The sequence below is a fragment of the Trichoderma reesei genome (genome assembly GCF_000167675.1).
Source record: "Trichoderma reesei QM6a unplaced genomic scaffold TRIREscaffold_22, whole genome shotgun sequence".
In the NCBI taxonomy this organism is placed as follows: Eukaryota; Fungi; Ascomycota; class Sordariomycetes; order Hypocreales; family Hypocreaceae; genus Trichoderma; species Trichoderma reesei.
The window spans coordinates 182950-197265 of NW_006711169.1; the positions used below are offsets into that span (position 1 = coordinate 182950).

The 14316-nt window shown below is 49.8% G+C and overlaps 5 protein-coding genes across 5 annotated transcripts; 3 read left to right on the forward strand and 2 right to left on the reverse strand.

The window, feature by feature from the left end:
* Positions 1-1249: 1249 nt before the first annotated feature.
* TRIREDRAFT_110749 (uncharacterized protein) lies at positions 1250-2742 on the forward strand (the record flags this gene model as incomplete). Its single annotated transcript, XM_006968240.1, has 2 exons — positions 1250-2451; positions 2526-2742. 2 exons carry the CDS (start codon positions 1250-1252, stop codon positions 2740-2742), a joined length of 1419 nt encoding a protein of 472 aa, XP_006968302.1.
* Positions 2743-3491: 749 nt separating this feature from the next.
* Positions 3492-4994, forward strand: TRIREDRAFT_67595 (Hypothetical protein; the record flags this gene model as incomplete). Its single annotated transcript, XM_006968241.1, has 2 exons — positions 3492-4004; positions 4071-4994. The coding sequence occupies 2 exons, from the start codon at positions 3492-3494 to the stop codon at positions 4992-4994; spliced, it is 1437 nt and encodes a 478-aa protein (XP_006968303.1).
* Positions 4995-5759: 765 nt separating this feature from the next.
* TRIREDRAFT_110751 (uncharacterized protein) lies at positions 5760-6701 on the reverse strand (the record flags this gene model as incomplete). Its single annotated transcript, XM_006968306.1, has 1 exon — positions 5760-6701. The coding sequence occupies one exon, from the start codon at positions 6699-6701 to the stop codon at positions 5760-5762; it is 942 nt and encodes a 313-aa protein (XP_006968368.1).
* A 1622-nt stretch (positions 6702-8323) lies between these two features.
* Positions 8324-9806, reverse strand: TRIREDRAFT_110752 (uncharacterized protein; the record flags this gene model as incomplete). The annotated part of the gene is made up of 2 exons (XM_006968307.1): positions 8324-8448; positions 8957-9806. 2 exons carry the CDS (start codon positions 9804-9806, stop codon positions 8324-8326), a joined length of 975 nt encoding a protein of 324 aa, XP_006968369.1.
* Positions 9807-11799: 1993 nt separating this feature from the next.
* TRIREDRAFT_110753 (ion transporter-like protein) lies at positions 11800-14205 on the forward strand (the record flags this gene model as incomplete). Its single annotated transcript, XM_006968242.1, has 11 exons — positions 11800-11861; positions 11922-11979; positions 12038-12132; positions 12192-12283; positions 12336-12435; positions 12492-12575; positions 12638-12875; positions 12930-13100; positions 13156-13474; positions 13525-14027; positions 14077-14205. The coding sequence occupies 11 exons, from the start codon at positions 11800-11802 to the stop codon at positions 14203-14205; spliced, it is 1851 nt and encodes a 616-aa protein (XP_006968304.1).
* Positions 14206-14316: the final 111 nt, after the last annotated feature.

The following is a 14316-nucleotide window of genomic DNA, read 5'->3' on the forward strand; positions in this document are numbered from 1 at the left end:
AACATGATATATGCAGATTGATGCTATACCCGTGAACAGGGCGCATCACGAGTCCTGCCGTTGTCACTTGAAGAGGACTTTGGCCGGCTGCCGGGCTGTAAAGAGCATGCTTATTACGGATTTTAACTTAGTTGCAGTTCCGCATCCCTTACTGCTTTGGGATGATGGCATGAAACATGCATATAATCTAGCACGAGGCCCGAATCCTCTGCCTTCGGACGAACCGCTGCACAGCGTTTAGATACCTGATGGTTCGTTCTATTATAAGTGCCAACCCCAGCCGAATGCTGACGGTGGGACCAGACACCTTCCTTGACAGCCTTATGCCAAACTGCCGGATTCGAACAATCATTTGGGTGCTATGATGGCTGTTACAAGCGAGGCGGTACGTACATTACTGCAAAGGGCAATTCGGCTGGTTCCGCTTGAGGAGAGTCACGCTCTATTACATCTTTTTCAATGAGTGACATACACTCCGCCATAGATGGTTATATCCTGCTGGAGAAGGGTCAACGTCCCAGCGTAAAAGGTCTTCGTGCAGAATCTCATGTTTAAGCGCATGTCGGACACATAGCACAGTACCACCTCAAGCTACATTCGACCTTGGTATCTCCGCGGGTGCGCTATGAACCTGCAGTTACCCACTCTCGCTGTCGTGTTACTCTTCTTTCTTCCAGTATTTGCTATCCATCAGCAAGATGCCCACGCAGTAGTCAGTTGCTGCGGTCTCACGCGGCGGTTGGAAGTAGCACAGGCCGGCAGGAGACACGGCTGAGGTTGTATTGCGATTCAGAATTGGGATTAATTACATGTACTTGTCCCAAACCAGATATACATGTATTCATGGCCTCGAACTGGAACAGTTGCAAGGATCGCAGCGTCGTGATCTCACATCATGCTTACTGACCATTCTGTCCGGCCAAAGCACTTTTGGAAAGGCACCGATTGGCCCCCAGCATCGGGCGATCTAGATTCAGTGTTGGTCGTATGCTTATCCGACAGCATGGGCTGACTCGCCGATTCCAGAATCACTTTGACGAGACCATTCCAAACTACAAGATGCGATGCGAGAAGCTAATCTACATAAGACTACCCAATACCTGGAGCTTTCTTTTCCTTTGCCGATCGCTTATGAAATGTCTTTTCGCGTTCTCTTTGTCCGTTGGACAAATATCAATCACTTATTCTGCTGCCGTCGTCGACGACACATCATCTCACACCCTGATCACATTCGCCAACGAAGCAAGCAATGGCAGAAGAAAGAAGCAGAGACGGCACGGAGGACGCCACAGATATATCAGACCTCGTCTCGACAGCCAAGTCAAATTTAGAGATTGCGAGACAGCTTGACATTGTTCCCTTACGAGACGGTTCTCTTACATCACTGGCAGCTGGGCCTATCTATTGGCCGACTTCAGCTGGCGCTCATATCCCGAGCGATATAGCAATCCGAGTTGTGCATGAATCCGTTTTCGATCATGGAGGGTACAAACAGACGTTGGATATGCTCGGTGTACAAGAAGCCCCTGTCCACGTGGTCCGATCACTCATCAGACAGAAGCATGCCACTCCCGGGGGGCTTACTCTCACGGCTTGCAAAGAGCATCTTCATTTTCTTTATCTCACACATGAATACCGCCGCCTGGACGATGAGTTGCGCCATGTGTGTGTCATCGATCAGAAGCTACGTTTCAGGAGGCCCCGTGAGGAGGTCGTCTATCTGCCAGGGCGGGCCTCCTTTAGCCCCGAACAGCTCCTGAGCCACAAGGAGGCCGCGGATTCTGGAGGCCTAACATGCAGTACATACTTTTTGAACGCTGTACTGCTAGAGAACCCACCTCTTGTTCCCATTGATGCTCACTTTAGGGTACATAACTATCCGTCATGGAAGCGGTGGTTGTGCGACTGTTTGGGGATACATGAGCAGATACGGCTCGCCAACCAACCAGGAGACGATCTCTCTGACGAGTTTGCTCAAATAGCGTGGCGACAACCTGGAATTGTGCTTGGACTTCTGGCCCATGTCTGGAACACCCAACGCAAGACTGTCTTTGAGAGGCCTGAGCTGGTGACCAAGGTTAGAAGCGTCTCTGTGCCCTGCACGACCGGAGATCTGAGGCCGTTGTGGGAGACATACATGCCCTTTAAGCATCTGCAGAGACGATGCTCAGAGTTCATGAAGCCTAATGAGCCCTTTCCGTTTCTTGACTTTGGCACACCGCCGCCGTCCACAGAAGACTTGTCGAGGAAGTGGGAGTTTCTGTATCGAGATCTCGGAGTGTCCAAGAATGACGATCTCGGCTTCTTGTTGGATATTCTTAGTTATATACAGGAGGCTAACCCAGATGGTCTATCGTCCCAGAGATGCCGTGAGTTGACGCGGCTTTACTGTGAGATGGAGGCTGCATGTGTTGCATCGGAGGAGCCTGAGTCTGCGCGAGACATTTGCCGGTAAGGCTCTTACCAAACATTAACGATTACATTCTTCGACTAATTCCTGACCCTTTGTCATTCACGTCAAACAGGTCGTTCATACAAGACATCAACGGCATTGCTATCTCGCCATTTTCTGGCCACGGCCCAAGATGGGTAGACCTCAAGCAGTGCTCCTGGGATGGGCAAGCTGTCATGACAAACACGATACCCTTGAGATATGTGTATGAGAAGGTACTGCAATGCAGCCCTCATGAACTAGCCATTCTCTACGAATTCTACTCGCAGACTCTGAAGTGTCCGGGCTGAGCCGGCAGCAAGCGGCGGTGGAATCGGCACCCATCAGGGATATATGGGGGACAGTTTCAGGCAACGCCCCGGCATATCGGCCACTGAATAAATCAGTTACTATGGCAAGGAAACGAGCTGTCTATGAAAAGGAACCAACATTGGACACTCAGTCATTACTACAGCTTCCATCTTGAGGTGATATTGAATCAGATGGAGTGCCTCCACGTCTTCGTCCGTTAAGGTACATGTACTTGTACCAGACCCCTTTGCGCAGCTGTCAGATACTGCGAGGCACCCGATGGGTCAGGTACCGATGCCCGCCAAGAGCTGCCATCTGCAGTGCAGCAGCGGGTATCCTGTACCTTCAATAGGCCCGGCACTTTCATGTTGCAAGTTGTGTGGGGTCTGGTGCAAGGTTCCATTAATTCCATGTTCCAGGTTGATTCCGGGGAGGTTAAAGCACTAACGAACAGCTGACAGACCGCTAATTTACAGTGAATGGAATTCATGGATGACGCCAGCTGCTCAGCTCTTATCGCCCGGCCTTCATGTTATCGGACCGCCCCGACTCTCGAGCTCCCAGGAGGGAAGCCACTGTTCCGACTCTGACTGCACTGACTCTCCCAGCTTCAGACCGACCATCTGTATCATCATCCAACAGCCAGGTCTCTTCCTCATCCGCTCACCATGTGAGGCTTGTGGCGGCCTGAGCATCCCATCACTGACGCCAGATCGACTCTTATTCAACAATCGCCATCTCATTCAACATGGCTTCCCCTGCGCCCTCGACGCGGCGCAGCCTGGGCTCGTCGTCCACCGGCTTGCCGAGGCCCTCAGGCGACAATCCGACCATCTCCATCAACACGCTCGTCAGCCATCTGCTCCGATCAAAGCGGTCGCTGTCGTCCATCACTCTCGTACTCAGAGCCGAAGAAATCATCCGGGCGGCTCGCAATCAGCATGAGGAGACGGTCGTGCTGATGGCCCAGACCAAGTTCCTGCGCGCTGCCATCACCGACCAGGCGCAGCTTCTGTCGCGTCTCGCGGCGAGCCTGCAGGCCACCAACGAGTGGGGGAAGAAGGACTTTTTCCAGTTGCTGAAGCACATGGACGACGTCGACGCGCAGCTCAAGGGCACCATGGACATGCTGCGGGAGACGCCCGTCGACCCGGCGCTGCGGCCCCAGGGGGAGGAGAGCAAGAACCTCATGGACTTTGTCGATGAGGCGAGCGTTGGCGCAATACAGGAATCCATGAGGGCATGCATATCTGAGCTGCAGGTGAGTGGTATACGACTCTGAAGGGGTATCCTACCTTGTACTGACATGGTTGGTGTGATACCGCAGGCTATCCAAATGTCGTTCGACGGTGACCTACTTCGACTCGAGACCGATATTCGAAACACAAAGAAGATCATGGACAGTGCGCCAATACCTGCGCCGCCTAACCAAGGCATGTCAGACATGATGCTCGACCTGTTTGAGCACTCAACCGTCATGGCCGAGAGCCTAGCATCTCTGACGCGACATTTCGACATGTGCGTAACGGCTGTCCGGACGACCGAGGGAGCCGCAGCTTTGGCCCGCAGAATGGCCGCCGAGGCGACTCAGACCCAGGGCAGCGAAAGCGTGTCGATTTCGGGAGTCATTGCCGAGCAGGAGTCCAACAAATCCGACCTCGAACCGCAAACAGCACAGGACCGAGCGGAGATGCTACGTGTCGTCATCCAGGATGCGGACATGGTGGAAGACGTCGTGCGCGATATACAAGAACACCTTGCCCAGATTGAGCTCAAGTACTCAGTTCTGCAAGACATGGCGGAGCGGACAAGGGCGGCCAATGCTGGCATCCTCGATGCATTCACCCAGTTGAGCGAAGTCAGCCATCGCCTAGCGAGCTATCAGGCTGCCGAAGACGACTTTTTAAGCCGATGGGCGATGGAAAAGGAAGTGATATTTGCAAAGATTGAGGAGATGACGGAAATGAGAGCATTCTACGAAGGATATGCGAGTGCCTACCACGGCTTGCTCATCGAGGTCGCCCGCCGCCAGACTGTCGAAGATAAAGTGCAGGCCACTCTGCGCAAGGCGCAAGAGACTGTCGACAAGATGCTCGAGGCTGACCGTGCCGAGCGGGAGACTTTCCGCCAGGAAGTGGGCGAGTTTCTGCCTACCGATCTCTGGGCTGATATGCAGGGGTCGGTCAGGAGGTGGAAGATTGTTCAGGATGATGATGAACAGTCTCCGGAGGCGAATAGGACGAGCAGCTAACCATCATCCGGTTGGCCATGCGTCTTTATCGCTATTTCTCCTCCACTAACGCCCCTCTACAGAGCCGCGCACCTGCTCTTGAATAGCTTGGATATACTATTTGGCCTGGCTTGCACTCATCGTGAGACTTGTTTCTTTGATCATGATTCCTAGACAATTTGATCATTGTCACTATTTTCTTCTTCATTTTTTCCTCTTTGACGGATTCGGGTCTGGAGTTTGCCGTATGTTTAATGTTGGGCATGGTTACAGGGAACCAAGGCATACTGGGGATTGATATCTGCTGGGCTCATATATAATCGGAGTTTACCTTTACGTATGACAACTGCTATGGGTAGCCGGAATCTAATAGACTATGACCTGTATCTCAGTCATGGTTGTGAACTTGATTACGTCTATTTTGAAGGACAGCATTTTAATCATGAAAGTTGAGGATGTGATAGTGTGGCGTGCTGTGGAAATATAAAGTACACGTCGACTGGAGTTCGGAATGAAGATTCCTCGTTGGTATTCTATACGTCGGCGATATTGAGATATAAAGGGAGCTCATACAAACATACACTCAAGGAGAACAGAAGAAGAAACATTGCGGTGCGCAAGTATCTCGATCCTTCTGATTCACCACTACTTTGAGCATCGCGACGGATAACTCAAGGTGCACTGATAATAGCCCGATATGGAGCCAACTCCAAGCCTCAAACTCGCATCGGTGTCTACTGTATTGCTTCATAGAATTTCCAAGCCCTATATGGTTGCCTGGGTCTATCATCGCCGCCGAAATCTTTCCGATCTCCTTTCCAAATACAGCTCCCGCTCCTCCTTCTCCATGCAGATACCAAAAAACTTTAGCTCTTTCGGCACTTCTGTGGCTCCCAGCTCTTCAATATCACCCGAGACCATCTTGGAATCTGACTTGACAGTCATGATCAAGTACTTGTTGCTGATGAACTGAAAGACCGGCTCATCATGATCCTGCCCGCGAGTCGGAAACTGTCTCTTTTTGATGCCGGCCCTCTTTGGCTGGGCAAAGGGCAGAAAGTCGCAGTCAGTCCTATCGCTTAGGTAGACGTGCCCCTGAATCTTGACATTTGTGTTGTCCGGGATTCTCGTCTGGCCCTTTTCGTCAAGGCAGTAAAACTCTACGTATCGCGTCCCAAGGTAGAGATCGTAGCAGTAGCAGTAGTCGATGTGGTCCACCGAGAACAGGTGAAAGATTGCTTTAGAGAGGGATGCCAGACGCGGTCGGGGAGCGTCGCCTTTCTTCTGCTCCTTGAGCATGGCTTCGTACGCCTCGCGAACCTCTTGTTCTTTTTCGCTTTCCAGTTCCCGGTGGAGACGGCGTTCCCTCTCCTGTTCCTCTCTCAGATCCCTCAAGTCAATCTTTCGTTGGATGCGCTGTTCCTTTAACTCGTAGTAGTAGTCGGCATCTGAGCCCTGATATGAGCGCTCCGATTCTGCGCCATCATCCATTTCCTCCTCGGGGGCGGCATCATCATCATCATCATCATCATCGCATTCGCACTCAAGGATGTCTGAGCTTGGGCAATCGCAGCGATGAGAACTATCGCCATCACTGAACGCGTCCGGATTCACGCTTTCTTCTTCGCCTTCTCGGAGTTCTGAGATGTCGTCGTCAAAGTCATGTTCCTCTATTTCGTGGTCCTGTGGGAGGTTGACCAGGCGGCAGTACCATGCTGGCGGCTCCATTGTCGTGGGATGGGTATCAATTCAACAGTCTTTGGGCCATTCAAAAATGAAGTTGACTTTGTTGTTCAAAGGGTGATGGTAACAGGACTGCAAAGCAGGAACGTGACAAGGCATTGGCGATATTTTCACGAAATAACGGGGCGGTCAAGTTTGTCTTTGACAGTGCAGTAGCTCCTCCAGTGGACACAAATCGACGCGCTATGTGGCTCTCACGATCCCAGCCCGCTTGACCTGATATTTGACGATACTATTTGTCTTCTGCGAGAGATGCGAGTGACTGGATGCGGAAACCTCAAATATGATGAGAGTCTAATGCTAGTATGAACAAGCGCTGGATTTTTTATCCAATCAATCACCGAGAGATGGCTGCCACTGCATGCACCCATATTGTTATGAACAAGCCTCATGAAGCCAACACCACTATCATTCTATCTGCCATGGAATTCTAAGACCTTTGCGACATTCGTAAAGCCTCCGGCGGATGTCGTCCCATCTATCTTAAATGGTCATTTGCAGGTAATTGAAGGCGATGAAAGGAACGATGGGCCTCTCATCCGACTCATCGACCGGCAATTACACTACTACCATGCCATCAGGCATCGCTGGCCTTGGCCGAGGAGAAGGGCTTGAAGTAGCATGTACAGGCGCTGCTCAGGCACACATGGCCTCAGTTCGCGTTACTTTGTCTTGGGCGAGTCCGAGAGCGGTCTCTGCCCATAGAATGGAAGGTATTTGGTCGGGTTATAGTAGTAGTCGTAGCAGTAGTCGACGTGATCTACGGACAACAGCTCAAATCCTGTCCCACTGGGTGATATCAAACGGTTAGGAGGGCCCCTCTTGGTCTTTTACGCACGCCAGACGACTTTCCATACTTCCTTGACCTCATTGTACCCGCTGACATCTCGCTTTCGTATGGAGTGGCTCTCGTCCGTAAGGTATCCCGTCTCACGACATTCCTTGAGTTCTTTCAATTCAGTCTTGCGAGCGATGCGTTTTTTCTTCCCCTCAAGTACTTGTCGGTCCTAGGTTCCGGTAAGTGATCTCTATTTGACGCGTTGCTCATGTCCACTGATCAGCGGCTTGTCATGGAGTTCTCCATTTGAAACCGAGCCTTGGTCCAAAAGCAACTTGTTGCCATTGGCAGCCACCCCTCTAGGCATAAAGGGAACCCGAGTTGACCAAGTACCCTCAACTTCAAGAAACTGCAAGGCATCAAGCGTCTCTGCCATCAAGTGGCTCGTTTCACAACCCAGCTCTATTCCCACCATTTGATGCTAATGCTTCATCATCATCATCTGGGGATAGTCCACCGATGGATGCTTCAGCTGAGTTTCTAAATACTCTACCTACCTTACTTAGTCCCACGTTCGATGCTTTAGACGGCTTGAATGAATGAGTACCACTTGGCATAGAGCTCATTTTATTGCAAAGGTACCTTATCAATTAGCTTGCTGGTATCTAAGAGCTGAGCAGACATTGAGCTCGGAAATAACTCAGAATGAAAATCAACTGTCGGAGAAGAAGTCGAGAATAAGCCGCTTTTGATGTTTTCCACCATGCCCTGTCCCAGTCTTTTCGAGTAGAATATTCTTGGTTCAAGAACACCTATCCGCTAAAGAAGTTCACCTGCTGTTGAAAGTATCACCAATTTTGAGTTTTCGAATTACAATCTTCTTCTCCTGGTCGGGTGTTGAAGGTCCGTCCATGAAGGTGTATTTTTCGAGAGAAAGTATGCGAAGTAGAAATGCTAGGAAATTGAAAAGATCCCCAGAAGAAACATATCCGCTGTGAGGTGAAAGTGCCCCATCATCAGAGCTGAGAGCGTATCTCAATGGGGGAAAAGCATCAAGCCCTCCGGAGCCAGGCCATCATACTGAGTAAGTGACAGACAAGCGATAAAGTGAAAGACCTGATAGATGGAGAATTGTTGAAACCCGTATTAGGGCCATGATAATGAATGGAATCGCTGACAAATAAAGATCTCTGATGCCCTCCTCTCGGAGGTCATCGTGCCATTGAGTTGACAAGAAGAGACTTTTCAGCGATTGCAATTGGCCAGTTTTTGTCGCCAATAACGATTTGCTTCGAGCTTGCCATTTATGAAGAATCCTCCGCGGAAAGATAAACCGTATTCTGAGAGTTCAAACAGTGGCGACGTACCCTTCCGGCCTGGTCGAGCTCGAGGTTGGGACTGTTGGCAGTCTGTGGCCGACATGAGGCCGCCACACCGGAATCCGTCGTATGTCCTTAGATACCTTTCCAAGACATCAGTATAGCACGCATTTGATCTGCGGTGTCATATATATCGAGAATTTTGATGATTTTTTCCCATCTATCATTGAGCCTCTCCAACTTCATCATGGCAGTCTTAGTCTTCTTCGTGCCATTCTGTGCCACATAGGCATTCATTCGTTGATACATGTCGCGAAACTCCAGTACGGTTTCGCTGAGGTTTCCGTCAATCTCACTCAACAGTCCGAGTTGATCTGTCTGTTCATCCACTCGATGCCCTATGGCAAGGCAAATCGATTCGAGAATCCTGTCGAAGGGTATCTTTTCAGCTTCTGGAGTTTCGAGGAAGTCATCGTCGAAGACGACATAGAACGTATTCTCGTAGTTTGCGTCATCCTCTTGAATTGCTTCCTTGACAGCTGCGGCCAGTATAGTAGGTGCCTTGTGATGTGAAAGGTCCGTTTCGAGGAGTTGCTGTAGCATTTTCCACGCTGCATGCTTATATCCGGGCCTATTCTGTAGAACATTTAAGACTTGCACAGCCATACCCAATAGCTTTTGCTCGTTTCTCTTCCGCTCTTCCTCGTTGCAGTATATTAGCTCAGCAGCGGGGCTTTGCAGTTGCTCTCTGGTTGGGAGAGGGACACCGACAGCGCTCAAGAAACCAGCCTCATCCAGGAGCAAGATGTGCTGATTGTCCGTGTGATAAACGCTGAGTGCTTTGAGATGATTCAGGCGGTGTCGTTGATGGTGCATGTAACATTTCTGGTGGAAAGGGCTCAAATGGTTCAGAACGTTCCAGTTGGGATCTACCATTTCTGGTGGAAGGGTTTGTCCCTCTGGGCGAACAAACATGTTATTGTCGGCGGCCATAGTGTGAGCTCCAGTGGCGTGTGCTGATGTTGGGGTATGCGTGCTTGTAGTCCTTACTTCAACACCACATGTCAGTCTTGAAGCGGAAAGAAAGGAGGGAAGGGATATCTCACTGCGATAGTATGTGACTATGGTGTACCTTCCCGAGCACCTGGAGGGTGGGAGTTGATGTTGTGAAGATGAGAGAGTGAGAAGTTGTTAAAGAGGGAAGAGATGTAGTGCACAAGGTCTATCTTTTAAGAGAAGCGCGAGGTTACAGCACAAGAGTCTCCGAGGCGGGTGGTGCCAGCTGCATGAGTGTGTTCTGAGTGTATGAGAATGGCAGCTTCGCCTTCTATCCTCCACCAGCTTCACAGAGGCCCGTGCATCTGCCTGAGCGGTGAGAGATTCTTCGTTTTCAGAAAGAAGGCCACCACTCCTCAACTTGATTCAATTCTATGCTCCCATAATAGTGTTCACCAGGTGTAAGTAAACGACGCTTTCTAAGATTATCATATGGCTGTGAAAGTTACTAGTTCTTACCACTCTTGAGTAACATAATAAAAGCTTCTCCTGCTACTGCTATTTTTGACTTAGCTATATATTGCTTTGCATTGAGTGAGCATATCTCTGTTCCGACGGTCCCATGTTGTTCTGAGAGAATCCGAAGGCATGCAGCAGAGCCTCATGAGACAGGTAGGCAAAGCAAGGAAAGACTTGATGCAAAACACTTCTCATGTATGCAAACTGGAAGCTTACACGCTCCTCTCCTTTACCTTCCCATGGAGCTTTTGTTACCTCACCCGATTGTCTTGACATTATCTTCTTGTATTGTAGTCGGCTAGATAGTATAACCTTTTACTCTCTCTACTAGGCCGGTTAGTAAGGCGGGACAAACAAGTCCATCCTCGAGTAAGGTCTATACACTCTACTCTAACGTACGCAAATGGCATGATGACATCCCAACGTCATATGACTTACGAGCCATGAAAGAATGGCTTGAGCCTGCTTGCTATACGTAGATGCCTGTCGTCGCCTCTCCTCGCAAAGCGTCAATCTTAGCTCCCGTCAAGGGTCCACTAATTGCATTTGGTCTCACAGGAAATTGCCTAATCGGGCAACAACCATCTTACTGTCGATGTCGTGATGCGATAGCCTTCAACTCCAGCCAATCAGCCAATTCAAGGGCATATCGACCTTGATCACGGTGGAAGTAACTTGACGGGATGCCACTCTGAATTGTACAAGATATACGCCTAAAACAGGATGCGAGTTCTGGTATTATCGTCATCAGACGCAGGCATACATGTACCGTAGGTCAGCCATGACCATACATGTAGACGGCGCATCTACACTGGCCATCTTATAGATCGGTTGGAGAGATGCGGCAGATGTAATTTTCCGCATGCTGTAGCCTGTAAGCCAGGCCCCTCTGCTGTTGTACAGAGATTGACCATTGAGTGAGGAACAAGACGATGAGGTTATGGACGTTATGATTCATGAAAAGACAGCTGGAAGCTGCGTAGAGAAAGACACAACCCATGAGTTTAGATGTTGAACACTCGGAAGATCGTAAACTTGATTTGTGAAAACTTATGCAGCTATCACGCCCCGGTCGATAAGCTGAGCTATGGAGTACATCAACTGACGACATACTTAGCCATGATGGCCTCATACAGGAGATGAAGCAGTGCGCCTTTGGCTGGCAAACGCATCACGCAATGTAGTTTAACAATGGCGCTCACTCAGTAAGTATCATCAGCATGTTGCATGTATGGTACTTATAGCAATGGAATGCATCGAATCTTGGTGGTTTGATAGATGTAGAGTCGCATCAAGAGGACAAGAGGTCAAGATGAGTCTGTTCTCGAGATCTGATGACGGCAGTATTGTCCCGTCTCCCCTGCCACAGAGCTCAGGCTATGTAGTAGTGGTGGCAGTTGGCCTTGTCTTTGCTATTGGTATGGTCTTCCTGGCGAAGCCCTCTTATACGCGAATACTAACGTTTACAGGCATGATTGGGATAACCAGGCTGCTGAAGAAAACACTCAATGAAGACAATAACAATGTAGAGACGTGAGACTTTACATCCCGGCGCCTACTTCTTTCTCTTTGATGCTGATTGTTGCCTCTCAGATTCATGGTAGCTAATCGATCCGTTGGAACTGGTCTCGTTGCCTCTGCGGTAGTCTCGGTATGCATTTACAATTCTTTCATCATCTGCCACTCGATAAATACTCACATGCTTGCAGTCATGGTTATGGAGCACAGCCTTGCTAAGCTGCGTGCTGGTAACGTATCTATACGGGATTTCCGGAGGGTTCTGGTATGGAGCGGGATGTACACCGTATGTTGAAATGCTTCATCACTCTAACCGAATGTAATTGCTGACTTCTCAAACCATAGAATGATAGTCTTCTTTGCTTACCTAGGGGTGGTCTGCAAGAAACGCATTCCAGAAGCACATACTGTTCTGGAGATTGTGCGAATCAGATATGGTAAGTGAGAATAGTTATTGTCGGCTGAACCTGACACTGATGAGAAGAGCAGGGACGACTGCACACTTGGTCTTCACCTTCTTGGCTGTTATCAATAACCTTTTCAACACCATCAACATGATCTTGGGAGCTGCCGCCGTCATCACATTCTTGTAAGAAATAGCTCATTCCCAAGCCACACTCGGGTTCAGACTGACTCGTGATGTAGAACAGGGATCCACATCATGGCTTCAACATTCCTCTTACCCGTCGGAGTCGTTCTCTATACACTCGTGGGCGGCATCAAAGCAACGTCAGTACTATGGTCCTGGCTGATCAAAAAGTGGCTTAACTGACTGTGACTCGTAACTGCAGGTTTCTGACAGATTACATCCACACCTTTGTCATCGCCATCTTGTGCTGCTACCTAACCACCAAGACCCTCACCCACCATGATGTCGGCTCCATCGATGGACTATACGATCTCGTGGTCAAGGCTCAGCCTTCTTACGAAGTTGACGGGAACTACAAAGGGTCTCTTCTCACGATGAACTCTCAGCAGGGAATATTCTTCGCCATTATCCTCCTCGTTTCAAACTTCGGCGCCGTCATTGTCAGTATGAGTTCCACCGAATTGATAGCAACGTATTAACACAATGTTGGGCAGATGGATACGAGCTACTTCATCAAGGCCTTTGCCGCTTCCCCCAAAGCCGTGGTGCCAGGCTACGTAGTCGGCGGCTTTGCATACTTTTCCATTCCCTGGAGTCTCGGCACCATCATGGGTCTTGCGGCATTAGGGCTAGAAAGCTCCCCCATCTTCCCGACCTATCCTCGTGTAAGTCACCAATGCTTTTTGGCAGAAAGTATACTGACTTGAGTGCTTGACATAGCCAATGACGAGCACAGAGGTCACAAACGGCCTTGTACTTCCATATGTAGCCGTCGCAGTAGCAGGAAAAGGCGGCGCGGTCGCTGTCCTGCTTATGACCTTCATGGCAATCACTTCGACGCTGTCCGCTCAAGTGATTGCAGTGTCGTCCATCTTCACATTCGACTTTTACAGGACTTACATCAACAGGAACGCAGGCAACAAGGATGTCATCCGGTGGAGTCATCTCGGCGTCGTGCTGTTTGCAGCTATTTCGGCTGGCTTGACTGCGGCTTTCAATTACGGCGGCATCAACATGGGATGGACTCTGTATATGATCGGTAAGAGACACAAGCTCAACTTGACCACCAACTTACTGACAGCTCATCAGGCGTGGTAACATGCCCCGGCATCTTCCCATTAATCCTCACCATTCTCTGGAATAAGCAGAGCGGTTTCGCAGCCGTCGTTTCAGCAATCGCTGGTCTGGCAACCGGCTTGGGCACATGGCTGGGGACGGCGCAAGCTCTGTTTGGCGAAGTGACTGTCGACTCTACTGGACAAACGCTCCCGTGCATGTACGGCACTGTGGCCTCTGCTCTCAGCCCCTTGCTGTATACGGTGGTTCTGTCGCTCATCTGGCCGGATAATTACGATTGGGCACGGTTTACAGATGAAAAGCTGTTGCTTGACAGTGAGACGTCAGCCGACGAGTCAGATTCCGCTCGTCAAGCTACCAAGGGCGGCGTCTTGAGTAATGCTTCCGAGGTTGCTTACGACCAAACTGATCTCCGGTGGCAGCGCTATGCACTGTTCTGGTCGCTCTTCGCCTTCTTTGGTATCTGGGTTCTTTGGCCTCTGCCAATGTATGGAGCAAAATACATTTTCAGCAAAGTTGTGAGTCGTCCAGCCGCTATCCGAGACCTGGTCTCTAACTTCTCAGCAGTTCTTCAGAGCTTGGATTGTGGTGTCACTCTTATGGTTGTGGATAAGTTTGCTTATTCTTGGCCTGTATCCCTTGTATGATGGACGGAAGCAAATCTTGACGGTGTTACGGAGACTACGAAGCTAGAATAGGCTTGTGATAGGGGTAATAGCATGCATGAAGCTGAACTTGACCACTTAAATGTTGCGAAGGCAATAGAACAAAAAAGTTCAGACTGAAGCAGAACAAGTTACAAAC